The sequence below is a fragment of the Oncorhynchus kisutch genome, linkage group LG21 (genome assembly GCF_002021735.2).
Source record: "Oncorhynchus kisutch isolate 150728-3 linkage group LG21, Okis_V2, whole genome shotgun sequence".
Lineage (NCBI taxonomy): Eukaryota > Metazoa > Chordata > Actinopteri > Salmoniformes > Salmonidae > Oncorhynchus > Oncorhynchus kisutch.
The window spans coordinates 44,928,980-44,952,164 of NC_034194.2; the positions used below are offsets into that span (position 1 = coordinate 44,928,980).

At 45.3% G+C, this 23,185-nt stretch overlaps 1 protein-coding gene across 1 annotated transcript; it reads right to left on the reverse strand.

The window, feature by feature from the left end:
• Positions 1 to 604: 604 nt before the first annotated feature.
• tbpl1 (TBP-like 1) lies at positions 605 to 22,658 on the reverse strand. The gene is made up of 8 exons (XM_031800371.1): positions 22,248 to 22,658; positions 21,734 to 21,913; positions 17,970 to 18,213; positions 15,850 to 15,932; positions 12,705 to 12,768; positions 9,206 to 9,309; positions 2,274 to 2,368; positions 605 to 1,942 (listed from the first exon to the last, which is right to left on the reverse strand). The coding sequence occupies exons 3-8, from the start codon at positions 18,102 to 18,104 to the stop codon at positions 1,860 to 1,862; spliced, it is 564 nt and encodes a 187-aa protein (XP_031656231.1). The 5' UTR covers positions 18,105 to 18,213; positions 21,734 to 21,913; positions 22,248 to 22,658; the 3' UTR covers positions 605 to 1,859.
• Positions 22,659 to 23,185: the final 527 nt, after the last annotated feature.

Consider the following 23,185-nt stretch of genomic DNA (forward strand, 5'->3'; position numbering starts at 1 on the left):
TTCCATTTATTCCATATCTATTTACTGGGGGAAAAAATGATTGGAACAATTTATGTTTGACCGCTAGGTTTTATGACTCATACTGTGGTACTCTATAGACTTCACTAACCCCAAAACCCAGCGTGCTTGATCTGTTTGCAAGCATTCCCGGAAGTCATGCGATGCTGCGCCTCTGACAAATTCTGCGCTAATAATATAGCCATGGACAATATTGTGTGTTTGCGCTTAGTTGGTTTGTTCCTTGTCGAAGCAGGGTTTGATTATTCCTTGTGTGTGTTTAAGGTGTTGCTTTTGTCTACTTTTCGTCCTTGACATGATTCATACTTCACCGTATAAGCATTGCAATATGCAGATTGTTCATAGCTCCAGATAACGCCACCACACCACCGGGTAACAACTTGGTGTAGGGCAAGGATGGGCAACTTTGATGGGGGGGGGGGGGGCATAAAAACAATCTGAACATAAGGGGCCGTGTGTCTGCTTACCCACATCAATACCCACACATACAGTTAGCGCAGGCCCTTGCATTTTATTGGGGGGGGGGGGGGGGGTGTGTGAGAGAGAGAGACAGTGAGAGAGACAGCGAGACATTTACAACAATCAATTCCTCTGATTATTTATTTTATTGTTACGTTCCTTTTTCCCCTTTTTTTAAACATTTTATTTTATTTATAAAATACAAAAAAAGTCCAACCATACAACAATCAGGACAGGAATAGGACAAGCATTTCCCATTCCAGCAGGTGTTTCTCTCCACAGATCAACAACCACCACCTGTCTGTCAAGTATTCAAAGCCCCAGCCTGAACAACTCACGGACGGAATCTTCCAGAAGACGCATCTCAAGTAAAAGACTACCAAGGTGGATGGAAACATCTGATCTGTGGTTAAAGGGGGACATGTCGGGTTGCGTAACACCGGCAACTCTCCCAGAATTCACAGGTTTTCAAGAAATCACTGTAGGAAGTTTTCCCAGGAAAGGATAGAAGAAACAGGTCATCTGGAATCGTCCGACCGAGATTTTCGGAGAACCTGGGAATTTGTGGAAAGTTACAGGAATTTTGTAATCCCAGTGATTTGAATAGAGCAGATGACTACAGGGTCTAAAAACAAGGCTCTGTTCAACATCACGGTCAAATGGGACTGTCAAAGCTTCTTATGGAAATATCTGTTACGTCATGTTCTGTTAAAACCCTCATTCTGTGGGACAGGTCATGTTGAAGACTGGTCTGTCTGTTACATCATGTTCTGTTAAAACCCTTGTGTTCTGTGGGACAGGTCATGTTGAAGACTGGTCTGTCATGTTCTGTGGGACAGGTCATGTTGAAGACTGGTCTGTCTGCCCATGCATTAATGAAAGCCTATTCCCTATATAGTACACTACTTTAGACCAGGGCCATATTCCCTACATAGTGCACTACCTTAGACCAGGACCCATGAAAGTAGTACACTATATAGGGAATAGGCTGCCATTTGGAACACAGCCCGTGACATCATCAAATCTAAAATAATAAGGAATCATGGTTGGCTTGGAGAGTCAACCATGAGTGTGAATCAGTCACTGGAGCAGCCATCATTGGCTGGCTGGCTGCTAAAGGTGAAAGGTTAGAGGTCATACTGTAGAGGTCATCCAGGGTCAAAGTTCAGAGGGCGTAGCTGTCACCAAGACAACAGGTCATTGGACAGTAGGAGGACGGAAGCTGCCTTTCTGACTTCCTGGACAAATCCAGCCAATCAGGACAAAGGCCCAGACTGTTGCCGGGGCAGACAAGTTGAGGATAATACAATGCATCCAATGGATGAGGTGCTTTTTAGCCTCTGTCTTTCTCTCTCCATTCCGTTCTTGTTTTTCCGTGTGTGTTATTTGCGGAGGGGTTTCTGACACTCTAATAGCATGGGGTAGATGTGCTCTACAGCCGTGGCTACAGCCTGCACATTTGGTCCTGAGAGAGACAGACAGACGAGACACAGACAGACAAAGTTAGTCATATGAAATGCGTTGGGTGTGGTTGGACACGGGTTTCAAGTTTCCACAAAAGTGACAAGACGTAAAAGTTTGACTGTGTACGGTGTGTGTGTGTACCCGTGAAGGTAAGGCTGTCGCTGGACGGTGTGTGTGTGTGTGTGTACCTGTGATGGTAAGGCTGTCGCTGGACGGTGTGTGTGTGTGTACCTGTGATGGTAAGGCTGTCGCTGGACGGTGTGTGTGTGTGTACCTGTGATGGTAAGGCTGCCGGTAGAGAAGACCTGGACAGTGTGTGTGTGTGTGTGTACCTGTGATGGTAAGGCTGCCGGTAGAGAAGACCTGGACGGTGGCCTTGAGGGTTTTGATCCTGTAGGTGGCAGCGGGGTGGAGCTCTGGCTCATAGCTACACACACACACACACACACACACACACACACACACACACACACACACACACACCCACCCTTTCAGAAAGTATTCACACCCCTTGACTGTTTCCACATTTTGTTGCGTTACAGCTTGAATTTAAAAACAGATTAAATTGAGATTGTGTCACTGATCTACACACAACCACATAATGTCAAAAGTGGAATTTGTTTAGACATTTTTTTACAAATTAATTTAAAAAATGAACAGCTGAAATGAGTCAATAAGTACTCAACCCTTTTGTTATGACAAGCCTAAACAAGTTCAGGAGTAAAAATAAGTTGTATGGACTCACTCTGTGTGCAATAATAAGTGTAACATAATTTGTGAATGACTACCTCATCTCTGTACCACCACACAAACAATTATCTGTCAGGTCCCTCAGTCGAGCAATGAATTTCACAACACAGATTCAACCACAAAGACCAGGGAGGTTTTCCAATGTCTCGCAAAGAAGGGAACCTATTGGTAGGTGGGTAAAAAATAAATGTTAAAAAAGCTGAATTTGAATACATCTCTGAGCGTCGTGAAGTTATTAGTTGCCAGAGAGGAAGGAAACCGCTCAAGGATTTCACCATTATGGGGACTGACTTTAAAACAGTTTGAGTTTAATGGCTGTGAAAGGAGAAACTGAGGATGGATCAACAACATTGTAGTTAACTCCACAATACTAAACTAAAAGACAGAGTGATAAAAGGAAGCCTGTACAGAATCAAATATATTCCAAAACGTGCATCCTGTTTGCAACAAGACACTAAAGTAACACTGCAAAAAAATATGGCAAAGAAATTAACTTCATGTCCTGAATACAAAGAGTTACCGTTTGGAGCAAATCCAACACAGAGTACCACTTCATACTTCAAGTATGGTGGTTGCTGCATCATGTTATGGGTATGCTTGTCATCGGCAAGGACTTTTGAGTTTTTTTAGGATAAAAATAATCACTGGGGGACAAATTCACTTTTCAACAGGACAATAACCTAAAACAAAAGGCCAAATATGGAGTTGAATGTTTCGGAGGCTTGAAAATCTTATGGCAAGACTTAAACAATGACTGTCAACAACCAACTTGACAGAGCTTGAAGAATTTTATTAAAAGTAATGTGGAAATATTGTACAATCCAGGTGTGCAAAGTTCTTAAGAGACTTACCCAGAAAGAATCAAAAAGGTGATTCTAACCAGAAAGAATCAAAAAGGTGATTCTAACCAGAAAGAATCAAAAAGGTGATTCTAACCAGAAAGAATCAAAAAGGTGATTCTAACCAGAAAGAATCAAAAAGGTGATTCTAACCAGAAAGAATCAAAAAGGTGATTCTAACCAGAAAGAATCAAAAAGGTGATTCTAACCAGAAAGAATCAAAAAGGTGATTCTAACCAGAAAGAATCAAAAAGGTGATTCTAACCAGAAAGAATCAAAAGGTGATTCTAACATGTATTGACTCAGGGGTATGAATACTTATGTAAATAAATGTTCACTAAATTAGCAAAAATTTTTAAAAAACCGTTTTCACTTTGTCATATAGAGTAGCGTGTGGGTGAGCCGATGTGAGTTAGCCTTTGTTCATTATAGAGTAGCGTGTGGGTGAGCCGATGTGGTTAGACCTTGTCATTATAGAGTAGCGTGTGGGTGAGCCGATGTGAGTTAGACCTTTGTCATATAGAGTTAGGATAGTGTGGGTGAGCCGATGTGAGTTAGACCTTTGTCATTATAGAGTAGCGTGTGGGTGAGCCGATGTGAGTTAGACCTTTGTCATTATAGAGTAGCGTGTGGGTGAGCCGATGTGAGTTAGACCTTTGTCATTATAGAGTAGCGTGTGGGTGAGCCGATGTGAGTTAGACCTTTGTCATTATAGAGTAGCGTGTGGGTGAGCCGATGTGAGTTAGACCTTTGTCATTATAGAGTAGCGTGTGGGTGAGCCGATGTGAGTTAGACCTTTGTCATTATAGAGTAGCGTGTGGGTGAGCCGATGTGAGTTAGACCTTTGTCATTATAGAGTAGCGTGTGGGTGAGCCGATGTGAGTTAGACCTTTGTCATTATAGAGTAGCGTGTGGGTGAGCCGATGTGAGTTAGACCTTTGTCATTATAGAGTAGCGTGTGGGTGAGCCGATGTGAGTTAGACCTTTGTCATTATAGAGTAGCGTGTGGGTGAGCCGATGTGAGTTAGACCTTTGTCATTATAGAGTAGCGTGTGGGTGAGCCGATGTGAGTTAGACCTTTGTCATTATAGAGTAGCGTGTGGGTGAGCCGATGTGAGTTAGACCTTTGTCATTATAGAGTAGCGTGTGGGTGAGCCGATGTGAGTTAGACCTTTGTCATTATAGAGTAGCGTGTGGGTGAGCCGATGTGAGTTAGACCTTTGTCATTATAGAGTAGCGTGTGGGTGAGCCGATGTGAGTTAGACCTTTGTCATTATAGAGTAGCGTGTGGGTGAGCCGATGTGAGTTAGACCTTTGTCATTATAGAGTAGCGTGTGGGTGAGCCGATGTGAGTTAGACCTTTGTCATTATAGAGTAGCGTGTGGGTGAGCCGATGTGAGTTAGACCTTTGTCATTATAGAGTAGCGTGTGGGTGAGCCGATGTGAGTTAGACCTTTGTCATTATAGAGTAGCGTGTGGGTGAGCCGATGTGAGTTAGACCTTTGTCATTATAGAGTAGCGTGTGGGTGAGCCGATGTGAGTTAGACCTTTGTCATTATAGAGTAGCGTGTGGGTGAGCCGATGTGAGTTAGACCTTTGTCATTATAGAGTAGCGTGTGGGTGAGCCGATGTGAGTTAGACCTTTGTCATTATAGAGTAGCGTGTGGGTGAGCCGATGTGAGTTAGACCTTTGTCATTATAGAGTAGCGTGTGGGTGAGCCGATGTGAGTTAGACCTTTGTCATTATAGAGTAGCGTGTGGGTGAGCCGATGTGAGTTAGACCTTTGTCATTATAGAGTAGCGTGTGGGTGAGCCGATGTGAGTTAGACCTTTGTCATTATAGAGTAGCGTGTGGGTGAGCCGATGTGAGTTAGACCTTTGTCATTATAGAGTAGCGTGTGGGTGAGCCGATGTGAGTTAGACCTTTGTCATTATAGAGTAGCGTGTGGGTGAGCCGATGTGAGTTAGACCTTTGTCATTATAGAGTAGCGTGTGGGTGAGCCGATGTGAGTTAGACCTTTGTCATTATAGAGTAGCGTGTGGGTGAGCCGATGTGAGTTAGACCTTTGTCATTATAGAGTAGCGTGTGGGTGAGCCGATGTGAGTTAGACCTTTGTCATTATAGAGTAGCGTGTGGGTGAGCCGATGTGAGTTAGACCTTTGTCATTATAGAGTAGCGTGTGGGTGAGCCGATGTGAGTTAGACCTTTGTCATTATAGAGTAGCGTGTGGGTGAGCCGATGTGAGTTAGACCTTTGTCATTATAGAGTAGCGTGTGGGTGAGCCGATGTGAGTTAGACCTTTGTCATTATAGAGTAGCGTGTGGGTGAGCCGATGTGAGTTAGACCTTTGTCATTATAGAGTAGCGTGTGGGTGAGCCGATGTGAGTTAGACCTTTGTCATTATAGAGTAGCGTGTGGGTGAGCCGATGTGAGTTAGACCTTTGTCATTATAGAGTAGCGTGTGGGTGAGCCGATGTGAGTTAGACCTTTGTCATTATAGAGTAGCGTGTGGGTGAGCCGATGTGAGTTAGACCTTTGTCATTATAGAGTAGCGTGTGGGTGAGCCGATGTGAGTTAGACCTTTGTCATTATAGAGTAGCGTGTGGGTGAGCCGATGTGAGTTAGACCTTTGTCATTATAGAGTAGCGTGTGGGTGAGCCGATGTGAGTTAGACCTTTGTCATTATAGAGTAGCGTGTGGGTGAGCCGATGTGAGTTAGACCTTTGTCATTATAGAGTAGCGTGTGGGTGAGCCGATGTGAGTTAGACCTTTGTCATTATAGAGTAGCGTGTGGGTGAGCCGATGTGAGTTAGACCTTTGTCATTATAGAGTAGCGTGTGGGTGAGCCGATGTGAGTTAGACCTTTAAACAGGTCAACATTCACAAGGCCGCAGGGCCAGACGGATTACCAGGACGTGTGTTCCGGGCATGTGCTGACCAACTGGCAGGTGTCTTCAACGACATTTTCAACCTGTCCCTGATTGAGTCTGTAATACCAACATGTTTCAAGCAGACCACCATAGTACCTTTGCCCAAGAACACTAAGGTAACCTGCCTACATGACTACAGCCCCGTAGCACTCACGTCTGTAGCCATGAAGTGCTTTGAAAAGCTAGTAAATGGCTCACATCAACACCATTATCCCAGAGACCCTTGACCCACTCCAATTTGCATACCGCCATAACAGATACACAGATGATGCGGTCTCTATTTCACTCCACACTGCCCTTTCCCACCTGGACAAAACGAACACCTATGTGAGAATGCTGTTCGTTGACGACAGCTCAGCGGTTCAACAATAAAGCTCATCACTGAGCTAAGGACCCTGGAACAATTTTTTATTTTATTTTTTAAAATGAATGTCCTGCAAGTCTACACATTTTGCCATGACATTTGACATTTTAGTCATTTAGCAGAAGCTCTTATCTTAAGATAAGCCAGGTGGGACAACTACATCACACATTCGTAGTAAATCTTTTTTTAATTTTTTATAGCAAGATCAGAGCTAGTAAGGGGGGGGGTTTGGCGTGGTTGCTGTTGGACTATTTAAGATACTATTTGAAGAGGGCAGGTTTTTAGAAGACGGGAAGGGACTCTGCTGTCCTAGCTTCAGGGGGAAGCTGCTTCCATCATCGGGTTGCCAGGACGGAGACGAGCGGGAACTTCCCTCCTGTAGGGGTGGGAGGGTCAAGAGACCAGTGGGAACATCCCTCCTGTAGGGGCGGGAGGGTCAAGAGACCAGCGGTGGCAGAGAGAGTGCTCGGGATGGAGGGATTTGAGCAGAGCCTGAAGGTAGGGAAGGGGTCTGAGAGGAGATGTAGGACATTTATAAAAGGCATTTCGTGCAATTCTAATTTTGCCATGGCGCGGAGATCAATTTGACATTTTACAAGTCATTTCCTGCAATTCTATTGATTTTGTCATTGGGTGGAGAGAAATGTTTGCCGTTTTGAATAGGATATCTGAGTGAGCGTGACTAACAAAATGAATGGTGGCCCCTAGGTCAGTAAATCCACCATGATTACTACAAGTTTAGATAGCTGGCTAGACCAACTTACCAATCTGAAACAATATTAGCTGAGTGACTGTCAGTACCCACATTTCCATCCAGTTTATGTGGGCACAGGGGCTAATTGAGTGAGTCAGTACCCACGTTTATGTGGGCACAGGGGCTAATTGAGTGAGTCAGTACCCACGTCTATGTGGGCACAGGGGCTAATTGAGTGAGTCAGTACCCACGTCTATGTGGGCACAGGGGCTAATTGAGTGACTGTCAGTACCCACGTTTATGTGGGCACAGGGGCTAATTGAGTGAGTCAGTACCCACGTTTATGTGGGCACAGGGGCTAATTGAGTGAGTCAGTACCCACGTCTATGTGGGCACAGGGGCTAATTGAGTGAGTCAGTACCCACGTCTATGTGGGCACAGGGGCTAATTGAGTGACTGTCAGTACCCACGTCTATGTGGGCACAGGGGCTAATTGAGTGAGTCAGTACCCACGTTTATGTGGGCACAGGGGCTAATTGAGTGAGTCAGTACCCACGTCTATGTGGGCACAGGGGCTAATTGAGTGAGTCAGTACCCACGTCTATGTGGGCACAGGGGCTAATTGAGTGACTGTCAGTACCCACGTCTATGTGGGCACAGGGGCTAATTGAGTGAGTCAGTACCCACGTCTATGTGGGCACAGGGGCTAATTGAGTGAGTCAGTACCCACGTCTATGTGGGCACAGGGGCTAATTGAGTGAGTCAGTACCCACGTTTATGTGGGCACAGGGGCTAATTGAGTGAGTCAGTACCCACGTCTATGTGGGCACAGGGGCTAATTGAGTGAGTCAGTACCCACGTCTATGTGGGCACAGGGGCTAATTGAGTGACTGTCAGTACCCACGTTTATGTGGGCACAGGGGCTAATTGAGTGACTGTCAGTGATTTGACATAACAATTAGTAGAATTCAAAAGGTGCAATAGCTAAATGTGTTTGTGCATCAGCAGTTTCTCTCTTAAGTTGGGCCCTGACTGAGTTAACAACACCGCCCCTGCCCAATGTTTAATTTATCAATTTTATATTTTGGAAATTGATCCACGGGGGGGAGGGGGGGGGGGGGGCATCCGTCGACCCGTCAAAAGTTCAACTCATCTGAACTTTTCGTCTGTGAAAATGTTTGGTAAGGACACGGTAAGGACATGGTAAGGACACGGTAAGGACACGGTAAGGACACGGTAAGGACATGGACACGTCATCTATTCCCATTGAGAATTTAAAATCTATGGGCCAGTTTCCCTAAAACCTTGAACAGCAGTGAATGTCAGATTGTACCAAAATCAAAGAGCATTTCAATTAAAGATATAGCATTGATTCTTAACGAGGGTCCTGTCCAGGGGGTGTCCTGGTACTTCAAGCGGTCTCACTACAGAAACAGGAGAAGGACTAGTGTCCTGTCCAGGGGGTGTCCTGGTACTTCAAGCTGTCTCACTACAGTAACAGGAGCTGGACTCCTGCCCTATGGGTTGTTCTGGCTGGGACACCCTTTACTATAGAAAGGCCTCATCTACACAGTCACACACTGCTGTGCTGAGAGTGGAGATCTGTGGAAACGTTTGGCAATGGTTGTTGCAGTGACAGTGTGTGTGTGTGATCCATTGCTGGGGTGACGACGTAGTCTGTTTTACCTGGCGATGGGCCGGTTGTTCTTGGTGAAGTCGATGAGTCGGATGGCGAACGGCATGGAGCACACTGCCAGGACATTCACCACCTTGAACTCTGAGAACCTCACCTACACACACACACACGATAGTTTGTGGTGGGCTATAGTTAGGGCTCGATTTACAATTGATTCTTAAGGAATCAACACTTTCGTAAGGAATCGATTCCTCGATTCGATCATTTTAATGATGTTTTGTGATTTACATTGGAGTCATTTAGCACATGGTATTTCTGGCCCCGTAACAGTCCCCCGTGGGAATTAAACCCACAACCACGCTCTACCAACAACCCCACGGGTCATGATTAGTACCACACTCTACCAACAGCCCCACGGGTCAGGAACAGGTTAGTACCACGCTCTACCAACAGCCCCACGGGTCATGATTAGTACCACGCTCTACCAACAACCCCACGGGTCATGATTAGTACCACGCTCTACCAACAGCCCCACGGGTCAGGAACAGGTTAGTACCACGCTCTACCAACAGCCCCACGGGTCATGATTAGTACCACGCTCTACCAACAACCCCACGGGTCATGATTAGTACCACGCTCTACCAACAGCCCCACGGGTCAGGAACAGGTTAGTACCACGCTCTACCAACAACCCCACGGGTCATGATTAGTACCACGCTCTACCAACAACCCCACGGGTCATGATTAGTACCACGCTCTACCAACAACCCCACGGGTCATGAACAGGTTAGTACCACGCTCTACCAACAACCCCACGGGTCATGAACAGGTTAGTACCACGCTCTACCAACAACCCCACGGGTCATGATTAGTACCACGCTCTACCAACAACCCACGGGTCATGGTTAGTACCACGCTCTACCAACAACCCCACGGGTCATGATTAGTACCACGCTCTACCAACAACCCCACGGGTCATGATTAGTACCACGCTCTACCAACAGCCACACGGGTCATGTACAGGTTAGTACCACGCTCTACCAACAACCCCACGGGTCATGATTAGTACCACGCTCTACCAACAACCCCACGGGTCATGATTAGTACCACGCTCTACCAACAACCCCACGGGTCATGATTAGTACCACGCTCTACCAACAGCCACACGGGTCATGTACAGGTTAGTACCACGCTCTACCAACAACCCCACGGGTCATGATTAGTACCACGCTCTACCAACAACCCCACGGGTCATGAACAGGTTAGTACCACGCTCTACCAACAACCCCACGGGTCATGATTAGTACCACGCTCTACCAACAACCCCACGGGTCATGATTAGTACCACGCTCTACCAACAACCCCACGGGTCATGATTAGTACCACGCTCTACCAACAACCCCACGGGTCATGAACAGGTTAGTACCACGCTCTACCAACAACACCACGGGTCATGATTAGTACCACGCTCTACCAACAACCCCACGGGTCATGATTAGTACCACGCTCTACCAACAACCCCACGGGTCATGATTAGTACCACGCTCTACCAACAACCCCACGGGTCATGATTAGTACCACGCTCTACCAACAACCCCACGGGTCATGAACAGGTTAGTACCACGCTCTACCAACAACCCCACGGGTCATGAACAGGTTAGTACCACGCTCTACCAACAACCCCACGGGTCATGAACAGGTTAGTACCACGCTCTACCAACAACCCCACGGGTCATGAACAGGTTAGTACCACGCTCTACCAACAACCCCACGGGTCATGAACAGGTTAGTACCACGCTCTACCAACTGAACCCCATGGGTCATGTACAGGTTAGTACCACGCTCTACCAACAGCCACAAGGGTCATGAACAGGTTAGTACCACGCTCTACCAACTGAACCCCACGGGTCATGTACAGGTTAGTACCACGCTCTACCAACAACCCCACGGGTCATGAACAGGTTAGTACCACGCTCTACCAACTGAACCCCATGGGTCATGTACAGGTTAGTACCACGCTCTACCAACAGCCACAAGGGTCATGAACAGGTTAGTACCACGCTCTACCAACTGAACCCCACGGGTCATGTACAGGTTAGTACCACGCTCTACCAACTGAACCCCCTGGGTCATGAACAGGTTAGTACCACGCTCTACCAACTGAACCCCCTGGGTCATGAACAGGTTAGTACCACGCTCTACCAACAACCCCACGGGTCATGAACAGGTTAGTACCACGCTCTACCAACAACCCCACGGGTCATGAACAGGTTAGTACCACGCTCTACCAACAACCCCACGGGTCATGAACAGGTTAGTACCACGCTCTACCAACAACCCCACGGGTCATGAACAGGTTAGTACCACGCTCTACCAACAACCCCACGGGTCATGAACAGGTTAGTACCACACTCTACCAACAACCCCACACGGGTCAGGAACAGGTTAGTACCACGCTCTACCAACAGCCACACGGGTCATGTACAGGTTAGTACCACGCTCTACCAACAACCCCACGGGTCATGTACAGGTTAGTACCACGCTCTACCAACAACCCCACGGGTCATGTACAGGTTAGTACCACGCTCTACCAACTGAAGCCCCTGGGTCATGAACAGGTTAGTACCACGCTCTACCAACAACCCCACGGGTCAGGAACAGGTTAGTACCACGCTCTACCAACAGCCACACGGGTCATGAACAGGTTAGTACCACGCTCTACCAACAGCCACACGGGTCATGAACAGGTTAGTACCACGCTCTACCAACAGGCACACGGGTCATGAACAGGTTAGTACCACGCTCTACCAACAGCCACACGGGTCATGTACAGGTTAGTACCACGCTCTACCAACAACCCCACGGGTCATGTACAGGTTAGTACCACGCTCTACCAACAACCCCACGGGTCATGTACAGGTTAGTACCACGCTCTACCAACAACCCCACACGGGTCATGTACAGGTTAGTACCACGCTCTACCAACTGAACCACACGGGTCATGAACAGGTTAGTACCACGCTCTACCAACAGCCACACGGGTCATGAACAGGTTAGTACCACGCTCTACCAACAGCCACACGGGTCATGTACAGGTTAGTACCACGCTCTACCAACAACCCCACACGGGTCATGTACAGGTTAGTACCACGCTCTACCAACAGGCACACGGGTCATGTACAGGTTAGTACCACGCTCTACCAACTGAACCACACGGGTCATGTACAGGTTAGTACCACGCTCTACCAACAACCCCACAAGGGTCAGGAACAGGTTAGTTCCACACTCTACCAACAGGCACACGGGTCATGTACAGGTTAGTACCACGCTCTACCAACTGAACCACACGGGTCAGGAACAGGTTAGTACCACGCTCTACCAACAGCCACAAGGGCCATGTACAGGTTAGTACCACGCTCTACCAACAGGCACACGGGTCATGAACAGGTTAGTACCATGCTCTACCAACAGCCACACGGGTCATGAACAGGTTAGTACCACGCTCTACCAATTGAACCCCACGGGTCATGTACAGGTTAGTTCTCGTACCTTGAAGCCCAGTTTCTGCAGGGTGCGGGCTAACCTCCGGGCTCCCTGCTTAGCCTCATCCTCGCTGGGGAGACAGAGAGACACATCAGAGACACAGATCAGTGTGTGTGTGTATTGAGGTGTGTGTGTATGTGTGTGTATTGAGGTGTGTGTGTGTGTGTGTATTGATGTGTGTGTGTGTGTGTGTGTGTATTGATGTGTGTGTGTGTGTGTGTGTGTGTGTGTATTGATGTGTGTGTGTGTGTGTGTGTGTGTGTATTGATGTGTGTGTGTGTGTGTGTGTATTGATGTGTGTGTGTGTGTGTGTGTATTGATGTGTGTGTGTGTGTGTGTGTGTATTGATGTGTGTGTGTGTGTGTGTGTGTGTATTGATGTGTGTGTGTGTGTGTGTATTGATGTGTGTGTGTGTGTGTGTATTGATGTGTGTGTGTGTATTGATGTGTGTGTGTGTGTATTGATGTGTGTGTGTGTGTGTGTATTGATGTGTGTGTGTATTGATGTGTGTGTGTGTGTGTATTGATGTGTGGTGTGTGTGTGTATTGATGTGTGTGTGTGTGTGTATTGATGTGTGTGTGTGTGTATTGATGTGTGTGTGTGTGTATTGATGTGGTGTGTGTGTGTGTGTATTGATGTGTGTGTGTGTATTGATGTGTGTGTGTGTGTGTGTATTGATGTGTGTGTGTGTATTGGTGTGTGTGTGTGTGTATTGATGTGTGTGTGTGTGTATTGATGTGTGTGTGTGTGTGTGTGTGTATTGATGTGTGTGTGTGTGTGTGTATTGATGTGTGTGTGTGTATTGATGTGTGTGTGTGTGTGTGGTATTGATGTGTGTGTGTGTATTGATGTGTGTGTGTGTGTATTGATGTGTGTGTGTGTGTATTGATGTGTGTGTGTGTGTATTGATATGTGTGTGTGTGTATTGATATGTGTGTGTGTGTATTGATGTGTGTGTGTGTGTATTGATGTGTGTGTGTGTATTGATGTGTGTGTATTGATGTGTGTGTGTGTGTATTGATGTGTGTGTGTGTGTATTGATGTGTGTGTGTATTGATGTGTGTGTGTGTATTGATGTGTGTGTGTATTGATGTGTGTGTGTATTGATGTGTGTGTGTATTGATGTGTGTGTGTATTGATGTGTGTGTGTATTGATGTGTGTGTGTATTGATGTGTGTGTGTATTGATGTGTGTGTGTATTGATGTGTGTGTGTATTGATGTGTGTGTGTATTGATGTGTGTGTGTATTGAGTGTGTGTATTGATGTGTGTGTGTGTGTGTATTGATGTGTGTGTGTGTGTATTGATCTGTGTGTGTATTGATGTGTGTGTATTGATGTGTGTGTATTGATGTGTGTGTGTGTGTATTGATGTGTGTGTGTGTGTTGATGTGTGTGTGTGTGTGTGTGTGTTGATGTGTGTGTGTGTGTGTTGATGTGTGTGTGTGTGGTGTGTGTGTTGATGTGTGTGTGTGTGTGTGTTGATGTGTGTGTGTGTGTGTGTGTGTTGATGTGTGTGTGTGTGTGTGTGTGTGTATTGATGTGTGTGTGTGTGTGTGTGTGTGTATTGATGTGTGTGTGTGTGTGTGTGTGTGTGTATTGATGTGTGTGTGTGTGTATTGATGTGTGTGTATTGATGTGTGTGTATTGATGTGTGTGTATTGATGTGTGTGTATTGATGTGTGTGTATTGATGTGTGTGTGTTGATGTGTGTGTATTGATGTGTGTGTGTTGATGTGTGTGTATTGATGTGTGTGTATTGATGTGTGTGTGTGTGTATTGATGTGTGTGTGTGTGTATTGATGTGTGTGTATTGATGTGTGTGTGTGTGTATTGATGTGTGTGTGTGTGTGTGTGTGTGTATTGATGTGTGTGTATTGATGTGTGTGTGTGTGTGTGTGGTGTGTATTGATGTGTGTGTATTGATGTGTGTGTATTGGTGTGTGTGTGTGTGTGTATTGATGTGTGTGTGTGTGTATTGATGTGTGTGTGTGTGTGTGTGTGTGTATTGATGTGTGTGTGTGGTGTGTGTGTATTGATGTGTGTGGTGTGTGTGTGTTGATGTGTGTGTGTTGTGTGTGTGTGTGTGTGTGTATTGATGTGTGTGTGTGTGTGTGTGTGTGTAATTGATGTGTGTGTGTGTGTATTGATGTGTGTGTGGTGTGTGTGTATTGATGTGTGTGTGTGTGTGTGTATTGATGTGTGTGTGTGTATTGATGTGTGTGTGTGTATTGATGTGTGTGTGTGTGGTGTGTATTGATGTGTGTGTGTGTGTGTGGTATTGAGTGTGTGTGTGTGTGTGTGTGTGTGTGTATTGATGTGTGTGTGTGTGTGTGTATTGGTGTGTGTGTGTGTGTGTGTGTGTATTGATGTGTGTGTGTGTGTGTGTGTGTGTGTATTGATGTGTGTGTGTGTGTATTGATGTGTGTGTGTGTGTGTGTATTGATGTGTGTGTGTGTGTATTGATGTGTGTGTGTGTGTGTATTGATGTGTGTGTATTGATGTGTGTGTGTGTGTGTGTGTATTGATGTGTGTGTGTGTATTGATGTGTGTGTGTGTGTATTGATGTGTGTGTGTGTATTGATGTGTGTGTGTGTGTATTGATGTGTGTGTGTGTGTATTGATGTGTGTGTGTGTGTATTGATGTGTGTGTGTGTATTGATGTGTGTGTGTGTGTGTGTATTGATGTGTGTGTGTGTGTGTGTGTGTATTGATGTGTGTGTGTGTGTATTGATGTGTGTGTGTATTGATGTGTGTGTGTGTGTTGAGGTGTGTGTATTGAGGTGTGTGTGTTGAGGTGTGTGTGTATTGAGGTTTGTGTGTTGAGAGGTGTGTGTATTGAGGTGTGTGTGTTGAGGTGTGTGTGTTGAGGTGTGTGTGTGTGTGTTGAGGTGTGTGTGTGTGTTGAGGTGTGTGTGTGTGTTGAGGTGTGTGTGTGTGTTGAGGTGTGTGTGTGTGTTGAGGTGTGTGTGTGTGTTGAGGTGTGTGTGTTGAGGTGTGTGTGTGTGTTGAGGTGTGTGTGTGTGTGTTGAGGTGTGTGTGTGTGTGTTGAGGTGTGTGTGTGTGTGTTGAGGTGTGTGTGTTGAGGTGTGTGTGTGTGTGTTGAGGTGTGTGTGTGTGTTGAGGTGTGTGTGTGTGTTGAGGTGTGTGTACCTGGTAGCGCCGGTACAGATGATTTTCCCTGAAGACCAGATGGAAGCGGTGATCCTGGGTTTGCGGAGTTTCATCAGGACTTTCTAGAAGTTACACACACACACACACACACACACACACACACACACACACACACACACACACACACACACACACACACACAGGATAGGACTATACAATACACACTGTCCTCAAAGTTACTAGTCACAGAGCACCTAAAGGACTCTACGCAAACAGAACCACGGAGAGTTGTATACGGCCCGGTCCACCTAAAGGACTCTACGCAAACAGAACCACGGAGAGTTGTATACGGCCCGGTCCACCTAAAGGACTCTACGCAAACAGAACCACGGAGAGTTGTATACGGCCCGGTCCACCTAAAGGACTCTACGCAAACAGAACCACGGAGAGTTGTATACGGCCCGGTCCACCTAAAGGACTCTACGCAAACAGAACCACGGAGAGTTGTATACGGCCCGGTCCACCTAAAGGACTCTACGCAAACAGAACCACGGAGAGTTGTATACGGCCCGGTCCACCTAAAGGACTCTACGCAAACAGAACCACGGAGAGTTGTATACGGCCCGGTCCACCTAAAGGACTCTACGCAAACAGAACCACGGAGAGTTGTATACGGCCCGGTCCACCTAAAGGACTCTACGCAAACAGAACCACGGAGAGTTGTATACGGCCCGGTCCACCTAAAGGACTCTACGCAAACAGAACCACGGAGAGTTGTATACGGCCCGGTCCACCTAAAGGACTCTACGCAAACAGAACCACGGAGAGTTGTATACGGCCCGGTCCACCTAAAGGACTCTACGCAAACAGAACCACGGAGAGTTGTATACGGCCCGGTCCACCTAAAGGACTCTACGCAAACAGAACCACGGAGAGTTGTATACGGCCCGGTCCACCTAAAGGACTCTACGCAAACAGAACCACGGAGAGTTGTATACGGCCCGGTCCACCTAAAGGACTCTACGCAAACAGAACCACGGAGAGTTGTATACGGCCCGGTCCACCTAAAGGACTCTACGCAAACAGAACCACGGAGAGTTGTATACGGCCCGGTCCACCTAAAGGACTCTACGCAAACAGAACCACGGAGAGTTGTATACAGCCCGGTCCAAAATTCATCTGCACAGAAGTGCATAGAACTAAAGCAGAGTGTAACACAGTATGTAGATCAATTAAGATAAGGGCACCAGGTTCCCTCAAAAGCACCGGGTTCCCTCAAACGCACCGGGTTCCCTCAAACGCCCCGGGTTCCCTCAAAGCAAAACGCCCCGGGTTCCCTCAAAGCAAAACGCCCCGGGTTCCCTCAAAGCAAAACGCCCCGGGTTCCCTCAAAGCAAAACGCCCCGGGTTCCCTCAAAGCAAAACGCACCGGGTTCCCTCAAAGCAAAACGCACCGGGTTCCCTCAAAGCAAAACGCACCGGGTTCCCTCAAAGCAAAACGCCCCGGGTTCCCTCAAAGTAAAACGCACCGGGTTCCCTCAAAGTAAAACGCCCCGGGTTCCCTTGAGATCACAAAAAAAACCTCTAGAAACGTTGAGAGGAATTCCGGAAAAGCCAATTCTCTGGCCAACTGAGTTGAAAGGTGAAACAACATTACAGGTCACAGGTGGTGTCCTCACCATAGACATAGAACAGGCTTGGAACCTATAACCCTGGCAATTTGACTGGTAAACTCACAATGGCTGGCTGCTATTGTGATGCAATAATTTCCATGGTAACGTAGAATTTTTCATTCAAATGATGCTAACTGATGTGGCTCATGCAATCGATTGCATTTATTGTAAAGTCAGTTGAGTTGATTCGACAAATTACAGAAAAAGATTGAGGGGTACACTTTCTGATTTTACTTCCTGCTTTCCTCCTAAGCTATGTTTAAAAAAATACAGGTTAAGACACTAATAATTCCATGCGGGAGTGTTTGAAAATAAACAAATTCATGACAAGTGCTAGCGCCGTTGCTAACAAGCAAAGCTGGTTCCATTGCTGCAAAGAGTTATGGGATATTAGAATCCTGTAGTCTTAAGAGCTAAGTAAAATAATACAGGTTATGTGTACACTCAAAATGGCCGCCAGTCCACCCATTGTGCGTCTGTCCTTACCCCATATTCAGGTTTATAGATTACGTTGACCCCCTCCAGAGCGATGGTGCGCAGGTTGAGGTGGCAGCGTGTCCTGAATACAGCCACCACATTGGTGATAATGATATCCAACGCTACGTCATTACTGGGCTCCATGGGGACCCACTGGACCGGAGCGCTGTGGCTGGGTCTGGGTGGCTGGGCCCGGCTGTCTGGCTGACAGGAAGCGGATTACAGGTGCATGACAACCGCCTGGATACGAACACTAGAAATCACAGAGACAGACATCCCTAGTATTAGATAGCTCATTCCGCTAGCTAGATGAAGGAAGCATTTACCACCTTCACCAATAGCCATTCGATATCCCAGCATCTCAGAGTAGGAGTTCTGGTCTAAGATCAGTTTTACATTTTAGATCACAATGTATCAGATTACATGGAGAGGGGAACTGATCATAGATCAGCACTTCTACACTGAAAGGCTTGATACATGTATTTAAACTTCCAACTTCAACTGTACAACTTAGCCAAAACACATTTAAACTCAGTTTCACAATTCCTGACATTTAATCCTAGTAAAAATCCCCTGTCTTAGGTCAGTTAGGATCACCACTTTATTTTAAGAAATGTGAAAAGTGTATATATATATATAAGTCAATAATAGTAGAGAATGATTTATTTAAGGTTTTATGTCTTTCATCACATTGCCAGTGGGTCAGAAGTTTGCATACTCTCAATTAGTATTTGGGTAGCATTGCCTTTAAATTGTTTCACTTGGGTCAAACGTTTCAGGTAGCCTTCCAAAAGCTTCCCACAATAAGTTGGGTGAATTTTAGCCCATTGCTCCAGACAAAGCTGGTATATTTGTAGGCCTCCTTGCTCACACACACTTTTTCAGTTCTGCCCACAAATGTTCCATAAGATTGAGGTCAGGGCTTTGTGATGGCCACTCTAATACCTTGACTTTGTTGTCCTTAAGCCATTTTGCCACAACATTGGAAGTATGCTTGGGGTCATTGTCCATTTGGAAGACCCATTTGAGACCAAGCTTTAACTTCCTGACTGATGTCTTGAGATGTTGCTTCAATATATCCACATAATTTTCCTCCCTCATGATGCTATCTATTTTATGAAGTGCACCAGTCCCTCCTGCAGCAAAGCACCCCCACAACATGATGCTAACACCCCCGTGCTTCACGGTTGGGATGATGTTCTTCGGCATGCTAGCCTCCCCCTTTATCCTCCAAACATAAAGATGGTCATTTTGGCCAAACAGTTCTATTTTTGTTTCATCAGACCAGAGGACATTTCTCCAAAAAGTACAATACTTGTCCCCATGTGCAGTTGCAAATCGTAGTCTGGCTTTTTTATGGCGGTTTTGGAGCAGTGGCTTCTTCCTTGCTGAGCTGCCTTTCAGGTTGTCGATATAGGACTTGTTTTACTGTGGATATAGATACTTTTGTACCCGTTTCCTCGAGCATCTTCACAAGGCTTAATTTAGCTTTATCTTGGCCAGGTCGCAGTTGTAAATGAGAACTTGTTCTCAACTAGCTTACCTGGTTAAATAAAGGTTAAATAATATTTTTTTTTAAAGGTCCTTCGCTGTTCTTCTGGGATTGTTTCTCACTTTTCGCACCAAAGTAAGTTCACCTCTAGGAGACAGAACGCGTCTCCTTCCTGAGCGGTATGACGGCTGCGTGGTCCCATGGTGTTTATACTTGCGTCCTATTGTTTGTTCAGATGAACGTGGTACCTTCAGACGTTTGGAAATTGCTCCCAAGGATGAACCAGACTTGTGGAAGTCTACAATTCTTTCCCCCTGAGGTTTTGGCTGATTTCTTTTGATTTTCCCATGTCAAGCAGAGGCACTGAGTTTGAAGGTAGGCCTTGAAATACATCCACAGGTACACCTCCAATTGACTCAAATTATGTCAATTAGCTTATCCGAAGCTTCTAAAGACATTACCTAATTTTCCAAGCTGTTTAAAGGCACAGTCAACTCAGTGTATGTAAACTTCTGACCCACTGGAATTGTGATAGTGAATTATAAGTGAAATAATCTGTCTGTAAACAATTGTTGGAAAAATTGTGTCATGCACAAAGTAGATGCCCTAACCGACTTGCCAAAACTATAGTTTGTTAACAAGAAATTGTGGAGTGGTTGAGAAACTAGTTTTAATGACTCCAACCTAAGTGTATGTAAACTTCCGACTTCAACTGTATATGGACCAAAGTCTCGATTGATACAGAAAATGTACAGATTCGGTCAAAAGTTGGGACATACCTCTCATTACAGGTTTTTATTTTTTACAATTCTCTAAAATTGTAGAATAATAGTGAAGACATCAAAACAATGAAATAACAGATATGGAATCATGTAGTAACCAAAAAAGTGTTCCATCTAAATATATTCTATATTCTTCAAAGTAGCCACCCTTTGCCTTGACAGCTTTGCACACTCTTGGCATTCTCTCAACCAGCTTCACCTGGAATGCTTTTCCAACCATCTTGAAAGAGTTCCCACATATGCTGAGCACTTGTTGACTGCTTTTCCTTCACTCTGCGGGTCAACTCATCCCAAACCATCTCAACTGGGTTGAGGTCGGGTGATTGTGGAGGCCAGGTCATCTGATGCAGCACTCCATCACTATCCTTCTTGGTTAAAATAGCTGTACACAGCCTGGAGGCGTTTTGGGTCATTGTCCTGTTGAAAAACAAATAATATTCCCACTAAGTGCAAACCAGATGGGATGGTGTATCACTGCAGTATGCTGTGGTAGCCATGCTGGTTAAGTGTACCTTGAATTCTAAATAAATCACTGACAGTGTCAACAGCAAAGCACACCATCACACCTCCTCCATGCTTCAAGGTGGGGACCACACATGCGTAACCAAAAATCTCAAATTTGGACCAAAGGACAGATTTCCACCGGTCTAATGTCCATTGCTCATGTTCCTTGGCCCAAGCAAGTTCGGTCTTCTTATTGGTGTCCTTTAGTAGTGGTTTCTTTGCAGCAATTCGACCATGAAGGCCTGATTCACGCAGTATCCTCTGAACAGTTGATGTTGAGATGTGTCTGTTACTTGAACTCTGAAGCATTTATTTGGGCTACAGTTTCTGAGGCTGGTAACTCTAATGAACTTATCTTCTGCAGCAGATGTAAGTCTGGGTCTTCCTTTCCTGTGGTGGTCCTCATGAGAGCCAGTTTCATCACAGCGTTTGATGGTTTTTGCCACTGCACTTGAAGAAACGTCCAAATACATTTTCAGGATTGACTGGCCATGTCTTAAAGTAGTGATGGACTGTCGTTTCTCTTTTCTTATTTGAGCTGTTCTTGCCATAAAATTGACTTGGTCTTTTACCAAATTGGGCAATCTTCTGTAAACCACCCCTACCTTGTCACAACACAACTGATTGGCTGGAACGCATTGAGAAGGAAAGAAATTCCACAGGCACACCTGTTAATTGAAATTCATTCCTGGTGACTAACTCGTGGAGCTGGTTGAGAGAATGCCAAGAGTGTGCAAAGCGGTCATCAAGGCAAAGGTTGGCTTCTTTGAATAATCTCAAATATAAAATATATTGTGATTTGTTTAACACTTTTTTTGGGTTACTACATGATTCCATATGTGTTATTTCATAGTTTTGATGTCTTCACTATTAAAATAAAAACCCTGGAACGAGTAGGTGTCCAAACATTTGACTGGTACTGTATACCTGACCATGTATATTAACTATCCACTTCAGCTGTGTTTTATGAAGTTGTTTCGTGTACCACAACATACCGGGTTTGTCTGTAGATGTTCTTGTTCTTCTATCAGACTCGTCTCAAGTAGAAAATAAAGACAATTAGCTCCACAGATGGACGTGATAATGAGGATTTATCCGGGAACTCCTCAACAGCTGCTCCTTGCAGCACACAGACCAGGGATGTTCATACGACCCCGGTCAGAAAAAACGATATACTGCAAATATCAAAACATTACATTCAAGTTTCACAATTAACATCAGAATGGTACAGAGAGACATTCTCTAAGTAAGATAAAAGGGGAATAACGTTAAGCTAATTAGTAAGTCAAGTGAACTAGCTAGCTAGCATCACCAGAATAGCACTGGCTAACTTACCACGGCGTCTAGACACACCGCTCTTTTATATTATTACAAAATAAGTTGGTTGTCAGGTTTCTGCATCATTAAACTCAACAACAAAAAATAAAAAGTCTAAAGATATTGAATAGGAGTTGAGTTTAGCTTAGCTAGGTCAGTTTAGTTGCTACCCGGCGTTGCGTAGTAACGTACCTGTGTACGCCTGACCTGCACAATCACCTCGTAACTCATTGGTCGTTAACGTTAGTTCGCTTGTTACCTAGTTACATCAATAGTTAGTTAGACACACAGGCTTGCAAACAAGAGGAAATTGACATGTAGCCCGGTACACGTTTCAGCTCGCTAGCCAGCCAATTAACAAAGAAAATGGCTAACGTTGTTAGCTCTTCAGGGGCAACTTGCTATTTTTTTTTATTTTTTATTTTACATTAGTTAGCTAGTTTGATGGGATTCTCCAAGACTGTATTTTCTTCTTAAGTGGAGATATACCTCACTGAACTGTTGCCAAAATAAAAAACAAACGCCATTATCACGGGCGAAATGTAACGTTATTTGCTCTCGCTTCTGTGTTCAGCCGATAACCTTCTGGCTAACTGCTTCCTGTTTAGAGTTTGGTTTTAAAAAGGGGAGGAGGGGGCAGGGCTGCAGTTTTTCCGACATAAGAATCTCTGTGGTTATATCACCCTCTTGTGGACAAATATGTCTCCAATTAATATTTCAATGATGGTTAATTAAATCCAATTGTTGGAGAGAGTATGAATAAAATCAAAAATAATAATAATTTTAAAAATTCAATTATAGAATTGACACATCGTATATAATGAAAATGTCGTGCAAGTAATGGATTGTGTTGAATTACAAATAGCATATATAAAAACACACGTCGAATGTCAACGTCGCAATGCTTGTAATTGAGCAACACCAATGGTTATATGAAAGCTCATGTCCCATTCGAGATATGTGTCTTCTAGTCTGCGAACGCGTTTCCATGTTACAGTGCGCCTCTTTAATTCTTCAGAGCTTTTCAACTGAGGAGAGCACGGTCACACAGGTAGGAGGAGCGATCTCTGTCAATCATAAACTCTGCCTCTACACCGTAAATTCGCAAAAAATCGACATTTGATCAAATT